At 34.5% G+C, this 25740-nt stretch overlaps 1 protein-coding gene across 1 annotated transcript; it reads right to left on the reverse strand.

Moving 5' to 3' along the window:
* Positions 1-1211: 1211 nt before the first annotated feature.
* On the reverse strand, positions 1212-24952 carry LOC115237998 (zwei Ig domain protein zig-8-like). The gene is made up of 7 exons (XM_029811459.1): positions 24810-24952; positions 16349-16595; positions 6840-7024; positions 6377-6590; positions 4336-4522; positions 1918-2039; positions 1212-1587 (listed from the first exon to the last, which is right to left on the reverse strand). The coding sequence occupies exons 2-7, from the start codon at positions 16494-16496 to the stop codon at positions 1457-1459; spliced, it is 987 nt and encodes a 328-aa protein (XP_029667319.1). The 5' UTR covers positions 16497-16595; positions 24810-24952; the 3' UTR covers positions 1212-1456.
* Positions 24953-25740: the final 788 nt, after the last annotated feature.

Consider the following 25740-nt stretch of genomic DNA (forward strand, 5'->3'; position numbering starts at 1 on the left):
CATCGCAATTTACAGCCGATTGAAAAAGATAAAGTCCATCTTGTGTGTGTTAATCATTCAAACATTTTATCTATACAGTTATACGATATTTAATTAATAAAAAAAGAAGAGAATTTTGCAAGCAATCACCGTTTATAGAATCAATTTCATGTACATAGATTTATGTTAATCGTCCGCGAAAAAATTACTAATTATTTCGTAAATGCAAATTTCGCGAGAGAGAGTTCGCAGTTGTTGCAAATTTTTAAGTTTCCGTTGCAAGACATCTGTTCGGTATACGCTTAACTACAAACAAAAAACTTTCATAACTTGCTTATTTGAGATTTTGCAGAGAGAGAGAGAAAGAAGACGCTGCGGATATAAAACGGACACTATAGAAAATATGGTATACCGCGCGAACGTTACTGAATATAATGAAGTATTGCGGAGATGCACGTGCATCTAATTTAGATGTACATCCAACTCATAGAAGTTGTATATATTTCATATCTAACTTGATAGACAGATTTTATGGGCCGTATTTTCCTATTAAAATAATATTGATGATGATGGATATCGTTGAAACTTTTAACGTAATACTAACTTTTAACAAGCACTCTCGTTCCTCAAACTTTATACAAACGCAACAATGTTTTTATTCTATCATCATCCTTCAATATAACAGATTGCCTAGAATGCAAAAATATTTAAAAAGCGACACTATGATATATTATGTCGTGTATGTAATAATAACAGCAACAATACTTTTTATATTAAATTTAATAAATTCAATTCTTTATTTCATAAAATATACGTATGTATATTTATATGTGTGTGTATATGTGTGTAAGATAGATATGTGCATATATTTAAACTGATAACAGAGTAATTACACATATTTTGCCTAAAGCTGATAAAAGAGAAATTTTAGAGAATCTAAATCATTTTCTACTACTGGTAAGACGAAATGATTATAAAGCTTGCAAAGCTTTTGTAAGCTTTATTTACATCAGTTGATAAAGAAAAGCTTTTGCTTTTAACTAACCTTGTATCGATAAATTACTCTCCTATGATATTTTAAAAAATGTATATTAATTATATGCGGATAACAATACAGAAATATGATAGTATACAATTTAAAACATACAGAAAACTTGAAATTTATTTAGAAAATAATTATTTTATCTAATTTTAGGAAAGAAAACAGTTGACAAGAGAAAATACAATATTTATTTTAATATGAATATTTACTTCATTTATACTCTGATATAATACTGACACAGATTTATTTAACAGGGTGCATTTATAATATTATTGTATATTAAATAAAAATACATATTAAGAATACTAAAAATACATTGTCGAAGAAGATATTACGAAAGTATCATCGAAATACATAAAATATTTGATACAAACAGTATGTGTGTGTCGTACAAAATATAAGCTTATAATATTGGCAGTTTTAAAAAAGAATGCTTCATAGAGAATAACTTTGCCGCATGTAAAAAAGAAAATTGACGAACACAGCGCAGAACTCAGTAATAATTGCGTGATAATTGATACAGGCTGCATTCCACTGATCATGATGAACAGCAGCTTGTTTTTCACCTGTAATGAGATTTGACAGACAGATAATAAGATATTAACATTTCATTAACAATATCATTATGCGTATCTATGTATGCGTTTTGTTGAAATTATATTAAAATTATATCGGTAACAGTTTTTTTTTTTTTTTCTTATAAATGATCTAAATATTATATAATACATTTTACGAAAATCACAAATACTATATTTAGACGCGTTATATTTATATTTTAAAGATATTTATTTAGGGAAAATATATATAAAAATATTCGTAACGTCGAGAATATATATAAAGTTATTTATATGTATGTCCATTCTCTAATTTTATTCGATAAATTTTATTTAATTTACCATTTAGGACATGAATGTGTACCGCGATCGTGCTGAATTGGCTTACTGAGCACGTATATTCGCCGCTATCAGTCTTTTTCGCTCGTTCTATATAAAGCCTCGTCACCACGTCCTCGTTCGATCTGAAAAAACCGGTTACCGTATTATACAATGTTATATGTTTGGGCGATATCTATATAATATTAATTTTGGTCTGCTGAATTTTAATAGAAATTGAAAAAGTATTAATATGAATAATGTATAAAATAAAATATAGTATGGTAAATGTTTGGATTAACTTACATCTCACGCATCATTTTTATTTTTACATATATTGTAGAGGATACATTCCTCAGTAATACACGCTTTGAATTTTTTGACGCTCTCTTCTGGTTCCAGAGATATGCGATTTTGAAGTATCATAATTTTCGTATTTACTTGTATCATCTTTTCGTTATATTCTACTTGCGTGTTTATATTTTTTGTTTATATTTGCTCTATTGTTTATATTATTGCGTCACTGTCAGTACGCTTCGTTTTATAATATTTTTCGATGCGACTATACGAATTTTTAAATCTTGTTGAAAATAACGATAAGTTAATAGTAAATTTTAATTTTAAAGTGAGATTATATCTTCCGGAAGTGGAACTCCCTCGTAGGGAGAGGGGGAGGGGGTGGAACCCACTGCGCCCACGCATACACTTTCCCATCCACACAACAATTGTGGGGTGGACCTCGCTTTGCGTTGTAAAGTATATGCGTGGACACAATGAGTTCTGCCTCCCTTACGGGGGGTCCACTTCCGGAAGATATAACCTAACCCAAACCTATTTTCAGTTTTAATTCATGTAGTCGCATGTTAAAAGCTGTTAACGAACTGCGAGAAATAGGCGAAACACATTATTGACAAAATATCCATGATCGTATACCTATCCCGTAAATATAAACAAACACTTTTTCGCCTGCTCTACAACAAATACAATGTACACAAACTTCATTTTTCCTAATATTACTTTATAATATCTGAAAAAAGCATTAAAACTGTGAAACTTCAAAATCGCATATCTCTGGAACCAGAAGAGAGCGCCACAAAATTTAAAGCGTATATTACTTAGGAATGTACCCTCTACAATATATCTAAAAATGAAAACGATCCATGAGGTGTAAGTTAATCCGAACATTTACCTAATGTATAAAAGTACAATTATATAAATATGAGATATCTAACAGTTAATTTAACAATATAGATACATTTAATAAAGTCATATGGTAAATTCAAGCGCTATAATTCGCAATATTATAAGATATTAATTTATCTTTCAACTGATAGTACGCGCGGAGCGCCCGAAATATTTAGTTTGTTTTGATACATTCAAATACAAACAAGATAAGAGCTTTGTCTTTGTCATTGACGCAACGCGTGGTATTCTATCTTAATGAGATAATAAGTGGGAGTAACAATATACAGGATGCTAAATTTCAAACGTAACAGGCTGAGTAACTAAACAGGCTCGATAATTAAATGAAATATCGAGATCCGGTTTCTTTTTAGGTTGCATTGTTTTGAGGCGGACAAATTTTGATAAAAAGAATTTGACTTTGAATGGACGCGTAAAAAAAAACTGGACCTCGATATTTCATTTTGTTATCGAGATATTCGGCCTGTTACATTTGAAATTTAGCACCCTGTATAGGCACGATATTATAATAACTCGGAAGTCAGTCGCTAAGAAGCGAGCGCCGAAATAACATCGCAAAAGTAAATGTGAGTATACATCTGCGGGCGACGGGAGAGAAAATAAACTCGAAAGTATAATTGCGATATATCAGAGTATCCTTGATAAATGATCTATCAATGTTCACTGTCTCGCTCGCGGAAGACTGTTGCGCGTGTTGATTTTCTCCTCTTCGTTCGGTATGTGTATTCTCCGAAACTTTGGCTGCTCGATGACTGTAGGAAACTAAGAGTGTTTTAGTAATTTTCTTTCTCCACTCTCTTTTCCCCTCTCTCGTATTATTTTGTAATAGGAAATTTTTATACAAAATATGCTGGCACAAATAACTCTTGAATATAAACCGAGTTTGACAGTTTTACGCTATTTGCGTCAAATTCGTAAAAGATGAGATTCACAGAAATACGTCTGTCTAAAGAATCGAAAAAAGGATATATCGTCGTTGTAAGTCGTCTCGAGAAAGGATCAATCGTAACGACTATATTTTGCACAAAGCTTGTATCGTTACTCGTCAACGCGTACGCCCTACGGGGTTTAGAAGGTAAATGCCCGACGTGTTACGAGAGGATAAGAGCAACGATATGTACCCGTTTGTAGACAATATACGATGCGCATGTACACACACACATGCAAATCGAGACTCAGCCGTATATCCGTCTCCCGGAAGCCCCGTTCGATCCATCGTCACTTGCGATATATGCTCACCCATTAATGTGATAAACGTTGATGTGATCCGGCAACGTCTCGCCATTTTTCCGCCAGACGGGATACGGTACTCTCGAGTCGGGGCAAGATGGTCGAACGACACACGCCAGCTCGATACCACTTCCGGTCTTGTAATACCGGTCCCGCAACTCGTGTCTGGCTTCGTCGATGATTCTAATATCCGGCGCTAAAAAAACGTAGACATATCACTGAATAATATCTAATAATCGATGAAGAAGCGTTCTTTCTTTATTACGTTCCTTTTACATTTTTTTTATTTCTTTATCTCAATTGAATTTAAATGAATTTAATTATTAAAAATGTAAAAGGCATTGCTTGTATTGCAAAATGCAGATTCGGCACAAAAAAATATAGATATTAATTTTTAAAGATGGGAGAAAAGTCTTATGTTTTTAAAATATTTAATAAAATATATAATTAATTTTAATAAAACAAATAATTAAAAGTTTATTAATAAATATGATATTTTGATATTAAATATCACGAATATTATTTTGACACTAAGCGAGAAAAATTTTTCTCGCTGCCGTTATTTTACATGTCCGCATTTCATTTCTCACATTTTAAACATTTAAGTGATCAACATCTTCACATTTCGTGATTAAAAATTGTTGTAAAATGATACGGCTAGAGATTCCCGTGGGTAGCATGCACGGCGACATTGATATGCGCAAACGTATTTGCAGATGCGAGGAAAGTTAGATAAATAAAGTCGCCATTGTGTGCAACGAGATGTACTACGTGATACAACTGCGACTGGCTTACTTCCGCTTGCGGTATGCTGTAAGATTTTCTCATGGTAATTGAATCTTTACGGGGGCGGAATTTAAATTCACCACACTGTTCTCTTTAGATGAGCCGCGACGCAGCCGACAATTCACGACGTACATTCGGATTTGTGCTCTTGAAATGGAAAACAATGTATGCATCTCGCAGCTACCGACGTCGCCGGATTACGCCAATACTCTGTAATATATCACTCAAAAACATCCGGAGGACACATGTAGAATACCGGCCGAAATTATATGTCAAAAATGTAACCGCTATAAGCCGTTAGAATTCTATTTATAAAATATATATGTATATATATACACGTAGGCTCTTATACTTTTCTAATCATTTAAAATATAAACAAAAATAATGCGTATGAGATCTCAAAATTATGTGAAATAAATACAAATACTTTCATAAATAACAGAAACTTTTAAATTAAATTATCAAATATATGATTAAAAAAATATCTGCATAAACATCTTATTAAACTACCCTCCTGCATGCACAGATCATAATATTAAAATTTATTATATATTATATAAAAAATTTATTATATCTCTCTTTATTTATTCCAAAATTTTGATTTCTGATTATATGTCACGTTAAGTAATATTTGCGTCATAGTACATCCGTGTTAATATATTTCATACAATTTTGTTTGTGTAAATGTTTAATTGTCGTTAAGCAGGTGTGTATTGCTAAATATTTCGTGAGTGCACAATAAACGATCTCGAGGCTCTTTCGCTTTTTAACACGAATTGTAGCCGACGAAAATAGACGATTAATCGATAAATCGAAGCAATGTCTCTGCAATGAAAACAGCGAGCTACGATAATGCTTATAAATAAAAGTAAAGAGCATTATATGAGCATTAAATGAAAAAGTTTGGACGAAGTATATCTCCTCTCGTGTTTGTACGATTCAAAGTTGTAATATATTGTAACACGAGCTGTTGCGGTATTTTTCTTATTATTGGCGCAACGTGCTCGCACATTAATTTTAAATCATTTCTGTACCTACATGTTTTTTGTGAAGTATTATTTTGTTTCCTTTTTTTGAATTTTTTTTCAAAACAAAGTAAAAACGAGCGAATATCTAAAGAACTTTTTTTTTAATTTATCGATCCCTTAAATTCTCTCGAAGTTTTGACATTTATTTTCGGGACACCCTATATAATATTAACGAATACATTTTTTGTATTCTTGCCCGGAATATTTTATTCCCTCATAAAAGCACATGGTATTACCGAGAACAGTGACGTTCGTGACCAGCATTCTTGGCGGATGCGTATTCACTTGGCAGACGTATACGCCGTGATCTTCCCTTCGCACACCGGAGATGGCTAATCTCCAATTGTTTGGATATTGGAAGCTCACGCTGTACCTTGAATCCGATGTGTGAGTAGTATTACCAAGAGTTAGGAGTGATGCCCATTCGGTGTTGCGTCGTATCCACATAACCTGCAGAATTCGCGATATTTATCGATCGCATTTTGAACTAATAGTATTTAATAAGTGATTACAGTCAATATTAATCAGACAAAATAAAGTAGTCATGTTAGAGACAAGCAAAACAGCTGTACAGTAGCCATAGCATACATTAGAGTGAAAAGTGAATATAAGTTATATATTTAAATATATTGTCGCTCTCTAATCACTCTCAAAATAACATAAATCGATTCACGGATAGTTCGACGATATGATATGCACCTTCTTTCCAGAGAGCATCGCGACGCGACAATCGAGAAAAGCTGTTGCACCGAGATGCAACGACACATTTTGCGGGCCATTGATACCCTGGCCGTCTGCATTCTCGAAGTACGGATCCCAGTCTGTGACACGGTGATGCCTCAAACGCGGAATTCGTAGAGGAGGCAGATTGGCTATTATCTCCTCTGAAACATATCATTAAAAAAATCTCATTACATTAATCCTCCTCACTTTTAAGTTATACAATAGCTAATGAATTTTTTTTCTCATGTGTCATATAGTATTAACGTAATAATCTTTGTATTATAACGTTTGATATTTATATCGTCGCGCATAGTACGCTTGTACATTGATTAGCTTTTAAGTTGCGAGAGATTTGCGTTGTTAGCTATAGCTATATTGCTAGCTAGAAAGCACATGGATAAAGATTTGAACTATGTTTTCCAAGATACAATCTCACCAAGATTTTTCGACGTAAGCCGCTGACATCCAGTTTGAATAGTGCGGCTGTAATGGGTTTCTCATGAAAACGCGAGATTCTCGTTGAAAACAACGGGAAACGCGGATACGCCGTGTAAGTTCAAATAAATTCGCGTATTTGCGTTGCCAATCGTCATCTCTGCTGTTCTTATTCTGTATGTTTAGGGCAAAAAATATTGATTTTTTAAATGCCTCCATTTATATGTGTGTTGCCACCATGTAATGTGTGTGTGCGTGTATTTGTAATCACGTTTCTTTTGCAACAAGTATTATAGTTTAAAATAAGTCTTTATTCAGGAGAAAGATGCTTTCCTTTCTTTCTCCATCTTCTATATATATATTTTTTAATTTTTTTATACACTAACAACATGATGGATATAAAAATACATTTCTTTAATTAAATAAAATTGCATATCTTTAATTATCGCAGCAGAAAAAGATCTTATTCATTATAATGTTTTATTATGCGCATGCTGTAAAAAAATTGTAAAATTTTTATATATATTGCAAACTTTATTATCAAAACATTTATTAAAATTTTTTTAATTGTAGCTACAACACGATGTTGCATGTCCATATTCCTTGATAAAGATATTGATGAAGATATTGGTTTAATTTTAATACCAGATCTTTTATTTCTTTCTAGTATCGAATTTTATGAGAGAGAGAGAGAGAAAGAGAGAGAGATATATCGTTCATTATGCTTAATAATATTATTTATTGGTATCATTTAATAGATATATTTCCACATAATATACATATCATAATGAGAGCATTTGAAGCGCTTTAGAGCATGCTACTGTCACACTCATGAAAAAAATTCTGTGCGATTAATACCAAATGACAAGTAATAAGTAATATTAAAAGTAATAAGTAATACTTGTTCAAATATCGTAAAAAAAGCCGAAACTTAAAATAATCGGGATTTTTCAAGGGACGATAAGCAGTTGAGCTTGGTTCGAAAAGATATGTGCTGCAATTAAAAAGCAGAGAAAGAAAGATTAATGATAGAGAAAAACGTCACCAAATGAACGATATTCAAGAGAATAATAGGCTCAGGTTTTTCCTATTAATTATTCGATAATACTAAGTATTCCGGATGAACGGATATTCGTATCACACAGCTCGCGCATACGGCGGAGATCGATTAAAGGGGAAAAATTCTGTGGAAAATTCAGAGAAACGGAACAAGCGCGAAAGAATAGAGGGCGCAAGATAAAGTTGTAGCCAGGTAACCTTTTGACCCTTTATTTCGCACGCTTTGTAGCCGCGCGAAGGTTTTGCTCGAGGTTGCGAAGCACTCAGAAATTTTACGGATACTTGAAACACAAAAGGTACAATTATACTGTAATGGTGAGCAGGTGGCTTCGCGAAAACGACACGGTGTTGGAAAGTTGTGGGCAAGATACTCGCGGTATTTTATCCTGACGTCATTTCTTCGTTGCACTTTATGTATTGTCTTATGGCTCATGTAAATTTAAAACTATTTCTCTCTTTTAAAAAATGTACATCTTTCAAAAATAACGCAAAATATTAATTGGATGCTGATAGAATGTAGGTGTACTAGTGTATTATTAAAATATATCTTTTTTATTTAATATATGTATATATATATTTTTTTTTTTTTGTACACATATTTCATTTCAACAATATTGCAATAATAGTCTTAGTCTTGCAATAATGTTTTCGCGGGCAGAAATTTATAAAACTACTAAAGCAGAGAGTATAGAATAATCATAATTCTCTCTCTTTTTCCCCAATGTCTTACGTAACCCTGAAGAGTCGTTTGAGAGAGAATCTTTCGGGTCTGTAAACGACCGACATGACTCTCGGCGAACGCGTAACGGCGCTTTCTTACGATCCCGAAGTCCACCGAGGTCAATCCCTGATTTTCTTCGTGGCTGTCGAAAGCCCGGATATCCAATACGAGCTTGCGTAGAGGGACACAAGGTTATCAGATTTTACACAACCACAGAAAGTTCATCTCTTGTACTCTTTAGATACATAACTAAAAGTAGATTGTCTTCCATCGTATAAATCTGCGAGATCGCGGAAATTGAAAACCTATTCATTTTTACTCTCCATGCAATTTTGCAATAATCTTCATAACGAAGAGAAGATAAGAGAAATGAAAGATCAAAGGAGATATAAGATGATAATACATTGTCGATATGAAAGATAATAAAGAAGTTTTGAACTAAAAAATTGAGAAAGAAGACGGAGAATATAAGCAATTTTTTAATTATTAACGATGCACTTCTCTTTCAAATTAATCTCAGTCAGCCAAGAAATCAACTCCATTTCTTTTGTTTATTTCTCTTAATCATATAAATGTTTTTCATATTCTCTCATTTTCATATATATAATTTATGTATTTGAGAAATGTAATATTTTAAAACACACATAAATCATTATGTGTGTTGCATCTGCAATTACGACAATTGATTTTTTATTGTTACACATCTTTAAAGTCGGAACTTCATGACTGATCTGATTCGTTCCCGTCCACAAAGAAAATCATCCATCCGTTATTGATTCGATTATGAGGGAGCGCTCAGGGTTAACGGGAAAGGAAGCTAAATGTCTTCATCAACGTCTGCCTTTGTCTCTTTGTCAGATTTCACAGTTCGTATCTTCATGGAATGAGCAAGTTAAAGAATCAGATGTGTATGTTGGCTTAAAAAATGTCGGATTAACTGGTCATTTCTATCAAAATATTGCGAAATCCATCGTCTTCGTTTATTATTCTTGAAATGACGTGATTTGTTGCAAATCAAATAAATATCAATATTATTTAATTAAATTAATATGCAATTTGATTGATTTATTATTAGATTATTGCAATTGCTAGAGTACATTGCTAATGGTTGAAGAATATTAAGCGGACAATGACATTTGTTTATCGATTGAATGTACATGTGTGTGTGTGTGTGTGTGTGTGTGTGTGTGTGTGTAACTCTCTCTAAAGATAATTTAATTTATATTTATTAATTTATGCGCAATTTATTTCTTATTAATATACCGCACAAATTAGTAGTGAAATCATGTATTTCAAATTGACATTACTGACGGCACAAACGGAATTTATTTATGCGCCTTTACAATTATGTCTTTTGTGTAATTACAATTTTGTAGATTCAATCTGAAAAACCGATTGAAATATAGCGGAGATATATTGACGGATTTTGTGAACGTGAAAAATGTACAATACGGAATGTATATTTCGGAAGGTTTACACAGCGTTATTAATTTATTACCATCCAATCAAGACAGCACGGTGGGGATTAACGGAGCAGAAAATTAAATGTCTTCTGCAATACTTGCGATATTGTCGTCAGATCTTTTTTTTTTCTTTCTCTCCCAAATACTTTTTCTTGGTTTATTTTTATACACATTTTTATACAGCACATAGATATTGATTAGTGTTTATTAATACTTGATTATCCGTTTATTTGCAGTGATTAAAATATTCGCAGATATTATACATTATCTTTTCTTAAATAAAATGTATATCCGATATTGTGTCTCGAAACGAGAGAAAATACTTTATTTATTTTAATATGAATTAATGATTATTCGATATACATACAATAGATACAGCCGCTGTATCGTACATGAATAAAAGAATCGCGAAAAGCGGCGCGTGAAAGAATCCGCTTGATTTATGATCTGGACGGGGTGCGAGCACTTACCGTTGCGTTATTCTCTCAATTGAGAGAATAACGGGTCCCCGTTTTTAATTGTATTCCAACGGTTTCTCTCGCGTGGAACGAACCTAAACGGGCGTTTCGCGATCCCTACAAGAGCGCAGACCGCGTCGAGTGCAACGCGAGTGGCAAAGCCGGCTTCGAGATTTCAGCGCCGCGCGTTCCATCGTATAATCCGGTTCGTAAATGCGAATCGGCAGCTGCACCGAGTAGAACCGTTGTTCGCGAGAGTTTACGCAGAGGCGACGATTTCCGCCCGCACGATATTAATCGTTTATGACGGAAATATATAAACGCATGAAGTATAGAAGGTAACGAATTCCAGGACGTAGAGAGGCTCGCGCGAGCGGAGTATTTTACAAATCGCAGTCGTTATTTATGTATCTAAAAATAAATTATTCTCGTTTGATTAGAGAAAATAAGCCTTTCATATATTTTAATTCCAATAATTATAACGCGAAATAACGTATTGTATTTTTGCGTATGACAAAGAAGTCGATACTCAAAAGATTAAAATAGTTGTATATATGTATAGAAATATAGGATGAGAGAGATAACGTGAAAAACTACATTAAAAAAGCATTATAGGCTTCTAAAAGGCTTTTGAGCAGCGTTTAGAAGAAGATACGGTAATATCGCGGTGCATCACAATGCATCTTTATTGCGATCGATGTTCTCATAAGCGAATCTCAAAGCTATATACGCGCCACGATAGTATTATCACGTTTACAAAGAGACGATTTTTTAATACAGCTTGTGAAACGTACCCGTGACGACATTTTACAAACAGATTCGCGTGGATGGAACATCGCGTGAAACAACATTAATTAAGAGCATGTCCATTAGACATTCGGATGCTGGCGCTTATAATGGAAAAAGTTCGAAATCACTATTACCGCCTTTCATTAACGCTAATGGGATGCAGCTGAAACCGCAAACGGAAAATCTGCCCGTTCACGACACAGGGGGTTGAAGTATTTGCCAAGATGTTTTATTATCGATCCATTATATAATATGATCCTCATTGATTATTGCATTCTCTCTGTTTCAACTGTAGTTGCTTCGTTGTCATTAATTGCGACGAGACAGTCTTAATTGGGACGCGGAGAATGAACGTGCCGCTTAAAGTGACCGAATATAAATTTTACAGTTATCCGGGGAAAATCAACTCCCAGAACGGCCTCTTTCATCCCTTGCTCTCTCTCTCTCTCTCTCTCTCTCTCTCTCTTGGGTTTTATCGGCATTCAAATAATACGGATATTCATTGGTCCGGGTCACAAACTGGGATAATAGGATCTGTGGAAATATTTGGCGTCGGAATCACTAATTTGACGTGTCTGTGCTAATTTTCGGATCTACTGTCACATTTATTATAAAAAATTACTTTACTGATTCTATCTCATAATATCGTTCGCTAAATCATAATAAATAGCTAATACCTCGCAAAGAAAAAAATCTTATAAATAACGAATAAACGCGCCATCTGATCATTGTTATATTTTTCATTCACTCCTCGAGAAAATCGTCGATATTCTTTTTCGCTGAAAGCCGAGGTGATGTGTATCGTTCACTACGTTCACATGTACGCCTCTTGAAGGGGGAAGTCTATACTTCCTTTATCTCATCTTTTTTCTTCCGTGTTTTCTCCCGTAGCTTGTGTAAAGATGCGCGGTTTCGACGATCGAGGGTCGCACGGTGGCGACGTAATAAATATACATCCGGAAGATCATTTGTTTCCGTACATCGCCTTATGGCAAGGATGCTACCATCGCCGAAGATGCTACCATTCGTCTTGTCGCTCATTTTTCATCGGACTAGTACTGGTCCCGTTGATGCTTCCGCGATCCTTCCCGTTGAGACGAGACGACGTTTGGGAGTTTCTCATACCTTGAAGCCCGACGTAAATCCAATTACGGGGGCTAGAGGAATGCGTATAAGTTGGACTGGCGAGTTCGACAGCAGTCTAAAGTCTAAAAACTTTTCGCATGAACGAAATGTACGTATAATTTTTTTTTTTTTTTTTTTTTTTTTGGGGGGGGGGAGGCAAAACTTTTTTTTTTTTGGAGGGGGAGCGTAAGTTTTAAATTATAATTTTTCACTGCAAGTAGTCTCATGCTTCTTAAGATACATCGATTTTTAAAAACAAAATTATTTTATAAAATTCGTCCGTAAGACGCTTTAAATTATATATATGTAATGCTGTAAAGCACCATGTTGTGAGAAACTTTGCAGTGCAATTACGGATCATAAAGGATATGTACGTCGCAGAAGTTGTAATTACTCTCGTAAGTAATGGAAGGATAGCCTATCAATCAACGAAAACCAATATCACGCGGGATCAACAGTCTGTTAAAATGACAAGTTGCCCCTTTCGCAATGACAAATTTTATCCGTCGATTCGTGGACAGGTAAGGCTACGTCATATTCTGGCAAGGTGACACGCTTGTTCGTAACGATGAAAGTTTACATGTAATCCCCTCGGTAATCCTTCTGACCGATGCGCGATATTGAACGATCAACGTGGCCGTAATTTTGCGCGTCCTATCATTTCGCGTTATCTTGACGCTGCGCGTCTAAGTATTTGTGCAATTTCATTTCTCTCATATAACTTGGTATTAAAATTACTTGTTGTAATTAGATTGCTACGTCCATGACGGAGGAAGAGTTTCAACGTGCAAGGATTGCAGACGCAGAAGAGGGAAAGCTAATTTCTGCATAATTATGTCTTATAAAGAGTTTGTTTATAAAATTCTTTGTCTTTTGTAGAATAGAGAATTTTTGAACAATTTATCAATTTGAATCTAAAGATATTTTAATTTTATTAAATACAACGATGTTAACATAGAGATTTATGTACTTTTGCTCACTAATTTGCATTCTTAAAAATTCTTATTACAATCGCCATATCTAGTTTTAGTTTGATTAAATCTACAGCGAAAATATGCATAATGAGATTAAATTTGTAATTCTGCGGTGTGACAAATAGGTCAAACGTGCATGGTCAGATCCACTTTCCGCTACGCGCATTCCGCATGTCCCGTATCTGTACGCTTCATTACAAACTAGAAGTTTGGCGTGTAATAAGTGTCTGTTCCTGGTGTGTTCCGCTTTGTTTGATATATCAAACAAAGGGATGTTTGTCAGCGTTGTTACTTTAAAGCAATTGCTATGTCTATGCGATCAGAAATCTATCAATTTCTCGCACACTGGTAGACTTTTATAAATATACGTGTAAACGCGTGTTACAAAAAGATTTAAATATTCAATCAAATATTAGATTCGTCGTCGAATTAAGCGTAAAATTTGGCAAATTGCTTAATTTAACAATAGCGAGCATAGTTCTTCTATAAACAAGTTATTATATTTTTTGTAAAGAAGTAAACGCCGATAAGAGAGAATAGAAAGATTTTATTTCCGATTTTCGGCATGCAATGCTATGTCGAAGTCGTAAAATGTATGACATGAATTGGCAACGACAAACTTTGCAAATAACTCGAGACAGCCCGTGTGTATATGCAAACAACACTCACGCATCCAGAGCCATACGCTAGTACAATCAAATGACAAGTCGCCAAACGAGTTTCAAATTGAATATTTTTTCATGATCGAGACTTCCGAACTATTCGGACGCGACTTTCTTGACAAGAGTGTCTCTCTTTCTCTCTTCAGTCGCGCACATTTACGAGGCAATCTGTGTATCTAGAATTACACATGCAAAAAGACAAAGATATATAAAATGTACAAACAGCACAAAAAGCATTCCTCTCGAAATAAAAATATCAAAGATTTTCCTCTACACACTGTATTAATTTTAATACAGTGATCGTGAGACGATGGTTCTTCTAAAGCGCTTGATAAAATTGCGCCGCATTACTGTAAGTACGGCTTTAAAGAAATGATCGTAATGACAATAAAATTAAAGTTTCATGAGAATCTGAGAATAAGCAACCATATAACGTATTATTCTACACAACTTACTGTCAACATAATGCAAGCACTGCCAAAAAACAGAAATTATGCCTGACTCAGTCGCATTCTGTAGATATAAAAAGATCTAGAAAAGATATAGAAATATCTTTCTTTAAAAATTTAAAATTTGATCATAGCATAGAATTGAGAAAATGTGAAAATATGAAAATATAAAATACGTTTTGTTATACGCTTTAATATATTCTTCGCTGTGCAAAATTGTTTGACATTTCAAAATAATAAGGAACAAGGAGCTTAAATGACGTTGCAACGCGCGTTTATCTCAAGTACATGCACATTCTTTCAACATGCTATGGAAATTTAAAATTGCACTTGCATGAGGACTCTAGGAATAAATTGACTGCAGCAAGCGACTCTTTAAAGTCTAATCGGTTCGACATTGAAATCCGGGAACTATTGTAAAGCTATGTAGGACGAATACACAGCTTCTTATCGGGTCTCTCAGCGAGGAAGTCCGCGCAAGCTTCTACAGAAAATAAATATCCGAACGGTCAAGCTAATACAGATACGTGATTGTAGCTCATCGGAAATCGACAATGCAACCATTCGATGTGTAATTTTACCAAACGCAGTAAAACTTGACTCGCAGAAAATAGCTCCGAAGCTTGTCTAAAAGCAAAAACATTTGAAACGTCATTCTTGCTTATTTACTTTTCTCGTATCTGTGTATTTTATTGTTAATTGACGCTCCCTCTCTTTCTCTATCTCTCGCTCTCTCTTTGTTTTCAGATAGAACTTTACCACGATAGTTCGATATATGCTTCTAGAATACTCTTCGTAAAAGAAAGTCTAATCACTGCGTAGATCGCACACCACGTTGTAAAATTTTACATAGTATCGAAACTTTACCATGCTTGCAAGTTTGGCGCGAGCAAGATGCATAGAAGCCCGACTAACTTTTCCGCCAAACGAATCACTCTTACGATTAGACTTTCCCACGGCTTAGCAATCAACTTTAGAACGAGTAATTAAACTCGTAAACTAATTTTTTTCTCTTCACTTACGAATCTCTATACGACATTTATTACGTTACAACGATATCAAAGATTATTCGGCCACGATGAGATATATTTAATGTGTAGGATTAATATGGACAATACATTTACATGCATCAATTCTCTATTTATATTGATGCATATCGAGTAAATTTTTTTTTGTTTGTTGTCAACATTTGTAAATAAAAACACGTGGATTTATAGAAGAAGCAATAGTAAGTAGTAAAGCAACATTGGCTCATATTTTGTTTTATTCTTTCTCGATATGCGGACAAAAGTAATTGCGGCATTTACATCGGGAGCAAATTACATATATTGCATACATATCGTAACGCACCTTGCAATTGAGTGATATTCCTGATGGCTTTGTGACCATTAACGAGCTGCTCGCGCAGGTGAAGTCTGTCGCGATGCCGTTGATAATTGGCGATAACGATCGTGATCATCGCCATTATGAGGAAAGACCCCCATGCTGATCTTGTCATCGCCCACCGGATTTCGCATCCCCCGAAGTTTTTTCGATGCAGTCAGGATTGTTGAAGAGGCTATGACGTATCCGCAGGTTTTCCGATTTTCTCCTTGTTCTGAAACCCAAACATCGTTGAAGAATACGGGTACTTGATCTGAATGTCCCATGGATACGCTAAGTAGATATGCTTAAATCATCGACCAAACATTATATGTTAGAGTTTTCTATTTTTTTAACTTCAATTTTTTTAAATTCTTTTATATTACTTTGTGTGATTACGTGCGTAATATATTCTGCGTAAACAATAATGTAATATTAACAAACGATTTACTTTCGTGTAAGTAAGAAGACAAAACTTAAATATTGATTGATTGTACTACTACATTTATTCTGCCCATTAAAATTTAACAAAGGCTAGAACTTGCATCGATTGTGTTATTTCTCGCAGTTTCTGCCGCAGTGCGTACGCCATTCTATATATTGCTTTTGTTCGTATATGTGCATCTCGTGGAGTGGCGCGCGGAAATAAACGAAAATGGAAGTTACCGTGGACAACGCACGAGAAAAATGCGGTGACATCCGAAACAAGTGAGAATTTGGGTGTGAGCTAGAAATTTATTATTTTATTGTCCTACCACACATTTATTCTTTTTTTTTTCTAAATTCGCATTTTCAAAGATACGGATGTAACAAGCGAGAAGGAAAACGCGCAAAGAAAATGCGCGATTTCGTCTCCCGAAAAACCTATATTTATCTTTCAAGGAAAATTTACTAAAAGATATGTCTCGCTCCGCTCAATTTTCAATAAAACACTTTTACCTATAAGTATTATGTGTTTTTTCTCGATGAACGATAGAATAATAAAACGACTGGAAGAGAATTTTATTTCAGCACGATTTCCATACCGTGTCGTCGTATGACAGATCGTTAGGTGAACTCGAGTGCCGTCAAGAGACAATATTGTTTATGTTACATTACGTCAAATATGTATACAAAATACACTTAACAAAGTAATCAACAGTTAAAATAAAAAAAAAACATAAAATAAAAAAATCCGCGAAATATAATATTTAGAAAAATTATGTAGAAAAAATAGTTAACTAATTAAGAATTTTAAATAAAAGAATAATTTGCCATTCATTTAAAACATGTATATATGCATGATTTTTGGGAAAAAAGTAAAGAATTTATTTATGACATATCTTAATATATCTATTAAAGTATGCAAATAAATTCTTTACTTTTTTCCAAAAATCACATATTTTAATATATCTATTAAAATACGTCCGTTACAAATGATTTAATTATATTACTGAACTAAATATCACTTTACAAAGACAGATTTAATGTTAGTGCGTGGCATTAAATTCAGGACAGGTATATCAAAAAAATAAATATGCTAATAGGAATCAACATGGTAACGAGATACGATACGATTCTGTAGTGCACGTTAAAATTGAGGAAAGGGATATTCTAGGTTATATGAAATAATTACGGAATTATTTTCAGAATGCTCTTAATATTGCTGTATAAAATTTTCAACTGCCAGAATTCGCTCATTAAATTATGTATTGCCTGTTCATAATCCTCTACATGTAATAAGCATAGTTTTGTATAAACGTTATGTATGAACTCGCAATATTTCATAATTTTGCGTTTTCGTTAGTAAATCGGCGAACGTATGTTAGACGTTTTCAGAAAATTAAGCGTACCATACTGTTAAATAAAATTACTGTTAAATAAATATTACTTTTTATACCACATAATACGACATATATATAATTCATACTTTGACACACGAACGGTACAAACTGTCACATAAAGCACGGTACATAAAAACAGTTCCATGTGTGTTGTAAAAATTGCAGAGCAATCGTTTTCTTTTTTTTCAACCTGACATCGACGAAAATGTTTGGAAAGAATTTGGGGAATGCCATTCGCGCCGCAACAATTTGAACTGCAAGAGCCCCACGGTGATGTTCCATAAGTTCTGTAACCGGAGCAGAGGGAACAGCCAACTCTCTGCAAACTTTGGGTATATTGTTTTCGAAGGCGTCCGCGCGCATCTAATAGAATCGATGTTATGAAGTTTAGCTCGTTAGATTTCTTCGACAGAATATTGGCATATTCCCGCCGCAAAGATGTAGAACAATTATCAAGAGAGAGTAACACGGACGAAGAGAGAGAGAGACAGACAGACAGACAGATAGAAAGAGGGAGAGAACGAGATGAGAAAAGAAGAGAAAAAGGGAAAATATGTAGGATGTAGAAGAGAAGACACGTCTTGGGTGGTTATAAGGGAGCGGCGCAACGCTAGCTAGGCTGCGAAACTTTCGCAGTTACTCGGGGATTCAGCTGCACAGCCAGTCTGCGGTCGTAGAGCAGAAACTGCGATCTCGCCGAGGAAGAACAATATTGGATGCTTTCGCGATTTTCATCCTTGAGATATGCGCGCTCAGATAGCCGGTAGGCGGCTGGATTATTGTGTCCGAATAACAAGGTAAATGGATCTGTAATGCAAATCTTAACCATTATCAAGCGGATGATCTAGCATACTTTTTGTGCGCGCCGAAGTCTCGAGACGCATTTATCTCGCAGCGAAGAACCACGCTCCTTTAATTGCCACTCGTTTGCTTGTTTGATTATTCCAATGATTTCAGACATTGTTAATTCTTCGAAAGTAAGGGTTGTAAAAAGTTGAGCGATTGTTTTTTATATGCCATTTACATGGAAAATTTGCCGCGTATTATTTTATAACGTGAATTAAAATTTTCTCAATGTAAAATCGTCGCGCGCTGTTTTTTTATAATCCATTTTTTATAACATTTCAAAATATAGTTTGGTATTTTCAAAGACGACGGAGATATTTACGATTCGACACATTCGTGAAATAATTCATATGCGGGATAGAGGAAAACGGCACCACACTGGCACATCGCAATATGTGCGACTTTCAAAGATTTCCTTCCGAGTAACGATACTGCTTTTCGGCTTTAGTAGTAGTGCGAAATCCGTTACAACTCGCTCCGGGAAGCCGTTTCCTATCGATATTTATGAGGCGACGTAACCTGCTGCCGAAATCGCAGATGATGCGTCTGTTATTACTATAACATTTATCAGTAAAGCATATATTTAGCACATTTTTTTGTATAATTTTTGGAGATGCTGTGGACGTAATTTTGAAGAAGAAAAAAAAATTATATAAGAAAAAACATTTTAAGACATATCTCATTCTTCTTTCTCTTCTACTTTTTAATAATTTTCTTATATTTCGTATTTCTAAATGCAAAGGTCTTTTCGTGCAACATCTTTAGTTATGCTATACATAAATAATACATTATGTATAATAATGAAGTATTATTTGTAGATTTAATTGCATTAATTTCACAAGGATATATTTCAAGGATACTATTGTCGCAATACTTCTGCGCGAACTGTCCGACACACTTTGTAATATGTAACGTCATATACAACGTGTCGTGTCGTCACTACATTTAACAATGGGATGAATAGAGATAAATGGTGTGGCATTATTAGAATATGAGAGACGACCATTTAAACCGACCTATACTGATAGTAAATAATATTAAATTCTTATTGAAGGAACTAAGGAAAAATAATATCAAGAACAAAAGCTTCCGATACTTTTGCGTACAATGTAGATCAAATTCCACACGTTAGCTTCGCCTTAAAATAAAATGTTAAGATAAAAAGTGAATGATCAAAGAATGAAAATTTGTTTCTTTAAATTCGTTGATTTTCTCATAATAATAATAATAATAATAATAATTTCTTACATTAACGATGCGTGAAAATACAAAACAATATGCGGATTCAAGAAATGTGAAAGAACAATAGCTCCATTCGTTTCATGACACTCGTTTTATATTCGCTTTTTCTAGAGTCGCTTCGAGGGATTCTCGAGTACCACAAGGGTTCTCCAGCTGGCAAAGGGACTGCGAAGAGAACTCGGCTGTTGGATCTCGCGGGAGTTCAACTCGCGGCACGTCTCGGCGAATCGATCGATCTTGCTCGCCGTTCGTGATGTCACGTTGCAATGGGTTACCGATACCGGAAAGGGAATGCGGCGAGAAGCCACGCGAGAGACTTACGGGCACATATACTTTGTGAGGCGTGTTCTATAATTCTAAAGCCCTTGCCCTAAACCGCGCGCAAGTACAGTTCCGATATTTTGCGACAGGAATGGACGATGTTTCACCTATATATGTTCCATGGAATCCTTGAATCTTCATGAATTAACTCCTGAATGTCACACTCACATTAATGAAAGAGTTTGTAAAAAATGCATCAACTTTTATCTATCGAAAAAATCGTTATTGTAGGCAACCTGCGTCACTTGATGCGGCAAAAAAAAAGAAAGAAATGATTGGAACGCTGAATAATACACAAATGTTGCGATCAATGATGGTATATGTGAAACGTAGAGGAGAGAGCCGTCAATGAAGAGCAAAATGGTACGAAAAGCTAGCAGGCGAAAGGGGATATGTTACGGTTAGATCGTATGTTATTTCAGTCTCGCAACCGACAACTAATTGCTATATACCTATAATAGTTGAACGCACACAAATTCGAGTATTTGGTTCAGCGAAGAAGAGTCATTTCATCATCAAAGCGTTTATTTTATCATAAAATTTATGAGAACAAAAAAGAAAGGAATGTGTTAGAAAATTAGTCATTAAAATTCGGCCGGGAAATTTTAAGATATTGCTCTCTATGTACATTTTTTCTTTGCGACGTTGGCTTTGCGGATGCAAAGAATCCTTTTATAACGCTGGGGATAAGGAAAGAGTTTATTACGTGTCTTTTACGCATAAACACACACGCCAAAAGCGACGTTAACGAAAGATGGACGAGTTTTCCAAATGAAAACAGAACGTAACTTTAACTCGTTAACGCGTTAACTCCTCACGGCTATTTATCAATGAAATTAAGAGACCACTCAGCTAAACATTGATAAGATTAAATTACACAGACACAATTTGATCGATATGGGTCGACAGGATCTTTAAAAAGACTTTACATTCTCAAAATATCTTTGCACAACGTAATAACTAGTACAATTGTATGTTGCAACTATTTATTTTCTGACAAGTGCGATTCTTCTCCTAACAGGAAAAGAAGAATAATTCAATCTCTGCTTCGCTTGTGGAGCATGGAAAGAGAATGAAGTTTCGTCTTATAAAAGCTGCGAAGATTTCAGTGCTAGAATTGTGGAGCGAATCGATTTACGAGTTGCTAAAAATGCCTAGATATTTTTTCATCGTTCTAATATACTACTACAATAATAACAATCTTTAAATTTTTAATGCCAAATTTAATATTGTCGCAATCAAAAATTATTTATTTGATTACGCGCAATTTGTTAGCGCATACAAACTAGTATGTCGAAATATCCTCCACGTGGATTAGCTGCGATTGCTATCAATCACAAGCCGATTGGAGCGAAACTCGAGCTTGTTGTATGCCCGGGCCCGAGCGTACGTAAATCGTCGGAAAATTACGGCTTGCCGTTTATAATTACGTTATTTGGTATCAGCATACGTCCGCATAACATTCATCCGAACTACGTGTACCCGAACTACGGTATCTGGGTCAGGAGATCGTCATGAAATTAAACCTTGGATTGTATAAAATTGTGTACTTTTAAGGGTCGGATTAACAAATTTATCGACGAATCGTATATTTTATGGGTAATTTATATTGCAAAATTGTAAGTCTCTTTACGTTAAACATGCGATATATTAATTCCTGCTTTGCAAGTAATTTCTTCATTTTGGATGATACAGTCGATGATCTGGCGACGTAAATTTTGAAGAAATATATATCGGTATACGCGAACTAAATTGCCTGATCGATGTGCTTTACGCGGAGTACATTCAAAAGCAAACCATATATAGATCAAGTACGAAAATCTGGCGAGCAAACGAATAGAACAATGGTTGCTGCGATAGAAAAGTATGGAAGGTATGTTGAAAGAAAAGTAGAGAAAGAGGAGAAGAGGAAGTAAGAAATCTTGCGGACGCCACTCATTCGCGTGCAATCGAATCACCAAGACGGTTTCTTCGGCCAACCTTTTGTTCGAGGGTAGCTTATCAGGGGAATACTTTAAAAGGTCGGCCCGGGTCAATCCTTTGCCATTTAAAGCAAGACGAAGTGGAGCTTGTTCTGTATCCGAAAAACGGCTCATTCCGTTCGTATCTAAGGTGTACGTCGGACATTTAGCAAGACCGGCACGTATCCCCTCTACTTCGTAAGCACATCGAATTTATCGTCGAGATTATCGGGTACGCGAAGCCCAGTACGTGTGAGCCATTTTTTCCGAGGATCTGAAGGGAAAATGCTAAGTATCATCTCTGAATTCATTCTCGATTTCGCGTATGTTTGCGAAAAAAAAAGAAATCTAGGAAACGCGTTGCGAGGATTTTTATTAAATTTATTTAACACGCTTTGCGTACGAATATTATCTCCATACTTGTACTTGAAATTAGGGCACCGTTTCTTAATCCAAGCTAACAATGCAACTTTGTCGATGAGACTATGTCAACTCGACTACAAGAACTTCCCCTTTCTAAGCGCATTAATGTAGATTAGTTGGAAGATGCTGATATCCTTGCAGCTATTTGAAAATCTGTGTCCAGCTGGATAATCCGTTCATATGAAGAAGACAAATACTTAAAATAATGTATTTAACGATGTATTTTATATGATAGCATTGTTTATACAAAATAAAAAAATATATACATGCATATGTGTGTATCTGGAAATAAAATTTGCATTTACTTATGTTTTTTTATTGCAATATAATTTAATCGCTCTGTGTAATATGATAAAAAGTTTTAGTATCGTCATATTTAAAATATTATAATCATTGCGAGCTTATACGAGCTTATTCCAATAGTGTTCAGTTTATGAGCGCGCTAGCCGAGCAATCTATAAATCGATGAATTTTAATCATGAAGCTTCTGTTTTTATCGTTGTTATTTAATGCGGATTGTTCGTATAAACGTGCACACCTATGATGAAAATTGAACTGGCTGGCTTACGATCTCCGCGTTCCTTGTACCGAATCATTTACATAGGAAGACGGATAGGACGGATCGCTGATCGTGTCAACCATTATTCGCCGTGGCACGTGAAATCGATTATAGGAAGCTGCAATGTTCGTTATCGGCAGATATGCATCATTCAAGAGGATAGAAATTTCCAAAAATGCAGACTCGTGGCTGCTCGATGGTGTTTGCTGTGTCGCGAATAAATGCAGATTGTAATATCAAAACGTCATCGCGCGCGCTCTTTAACGATCGCATAGTTTGAAAACTAGTAGCGGCTCTAAAAATACGGATAAATTTCTGTAATATTATGTGTTTTTTTTTCAGAAATTTATAATGCATACACTTTGCAGAATTATATGTTATATATTTTTAAATATTTAAATCTTACATAAATTTCTCTCATTTACTATGTCGTATAATTTAAGGATACTAGTATCTCAGTATGCACTATATTGCATTTGTTGATAATTTCAGAGAAATTGCATAGAGAAGTCGAAGTAGAATTCACATATATGTGAATAGAATCAATGAAATCAAAGTTAAAAGTAAAATCTTTAAGGTGGTAAATGTAGAGCAAGTAATTTTGATTGAGTATTGGTCTTTTATCAAAGAAATAATTTGAATAAAACATAACTTTACACAAGAGCTTGAAAAATGTAGCTTATAATGATAATAAAGAAGTAATCTTTCTTTCAAGTATCTTGCATATTAACCGCGAATTAAAAAAAGAAGAGAAAAAGAATGAAAAGATTTCTTTTGTTTCTTTTATAAATTATACATGTACATTTCAAAGATGTCGTGTTCTTCGCGCATCATTTTTTTAAAAAGAAAATTGATAAGTGTATTATGATTATTGAAACTTATCTTGCACATGTTTTTTTTTTTCCAGCACTCAACAAACTAACTAGCACGTAACAAGTTATGCTTGTGGACAAAAAATGAAAACTGTAATTAGGCAATGCATGTGATGAACATTTTTATCAATCCCCAACGTGAATATATATGTGATCATTGTTTTTAATTACTGTAAAATTATTTATTACTGATTAAATTAAAAATAAACGTTTCCTTTCATAATTTATATTTAACGAAAAACGTATCAAGATTGACAAGATCCGCTGCAAAAAATAATTGCATGATTAACCGTTTATTTCTATGTTATCTCTCCCTCCCTCTCTCGCTGAGCATGCATGAGTTGAAAAAACTTCCGTACGCAAATTTACTCGTCTACTGAATCAATTACTTTTATCACTTACCAGTAGAAATCTAATGGTTCCAATGTTAGCCTTGTACTAATAATGACAAAAACAAAGTTTGCGAGATTTAAGAGAATAGCACTCCCGGTTGGTACGGCACGGGCGGCTGGCGACTGACTGCTGTGGAGTTTGAAAGCTCGCGATTCTCAGGGCGACCTCTCTACCACCACGTGCTTGCAATGAACATGCCCTGGCGCCCTCGCGATATGACGCACTTTGACCTAAAAAGAAATTGGGCTCGAAAATTGTAATCGACTCTCGATGTGCTAGTGCGATTAAATCATAATCGCTTTACAATTTGTTTTCCTCATTCTAGGAAAATCATCAAATTCTCACGCTGTGTAGCTCTATTTTTCCTGCACTTTTCCGTAACTAGCAATAGTCTAAAATATTATTTAAAGAAATATATTGTAGAATAGATTATTATATATATTGCATTGTCAAAACGATAGTCTGCAGCTACTATTAAACCAAAGAACTTGCAAATTACAGTCAATAAAAAGCTCATACGCATATAATTTATTAAACGCTTATGTGAACAGAATTAAAAGCCTCATGAGAATAATACACCTTGGAAAGAGGAAAATATATGCGCATCACAAATATGGATATTCATAAAATCTCTATACCCAGTTATTAATGAAGTTTTATTTACTTTAATATATATGCCTGTGTGCGGCGATAAAACTCTCTCATCTATGTCTCATAATTATACTTTAAAATGTGTATAATATGAATGACAAGCGTCCTACTTCAATAAAGTATATACAGTTTTGGTCAAAATATTAAAAAAGTTTTACACTTTGCATCTCTGTCTCTCTTTCTCTCTTTTTCTCTCTCTCCCCTCTTCTCGGTAATATTGCAATCGAAATCTTTCATTTCTAATCCATTCATTATTTAATTTTTATATTTTACTTATACATTCTATTTC

This window comes from Formica exsecta, unplaced genomic scaffold (assembly GCF_003651465.1).
Source record: "Formica exsecta isolate Colony F162 unplaced genomic scaffold, ASM365146v1 scaffold318, whole genome shotgun sequence".
Lineage (NCBI taxonomy): Eukaryota > Metazoa > Arthropoda > Insecta > Hymenoptera > Formicidae > Formica > Formica exsecta.

Coding starts and splice junctions, on each gene's coding strand:
- LOC115237998 (XM_029811459.1), bottom strand. CDS start 16,496: ATGACAAGATCAGCATGGGGGTCTTTCCTCATAATGGCGATGATCACG. Junction 7,025..16,348: donor GAATATCACTCAATTGCAAG/GTGCGTTACGAT, acceptor GATATGTTTCAG/AGGAGATAATAGCCAATCTG. Junction 2,040..4,335: donor AACGTTTATCACATTAATGG/GTGAGCATATAT, acceptor CGGTTTTTTCAG/ATCGAACGAGGACGTGGTGA.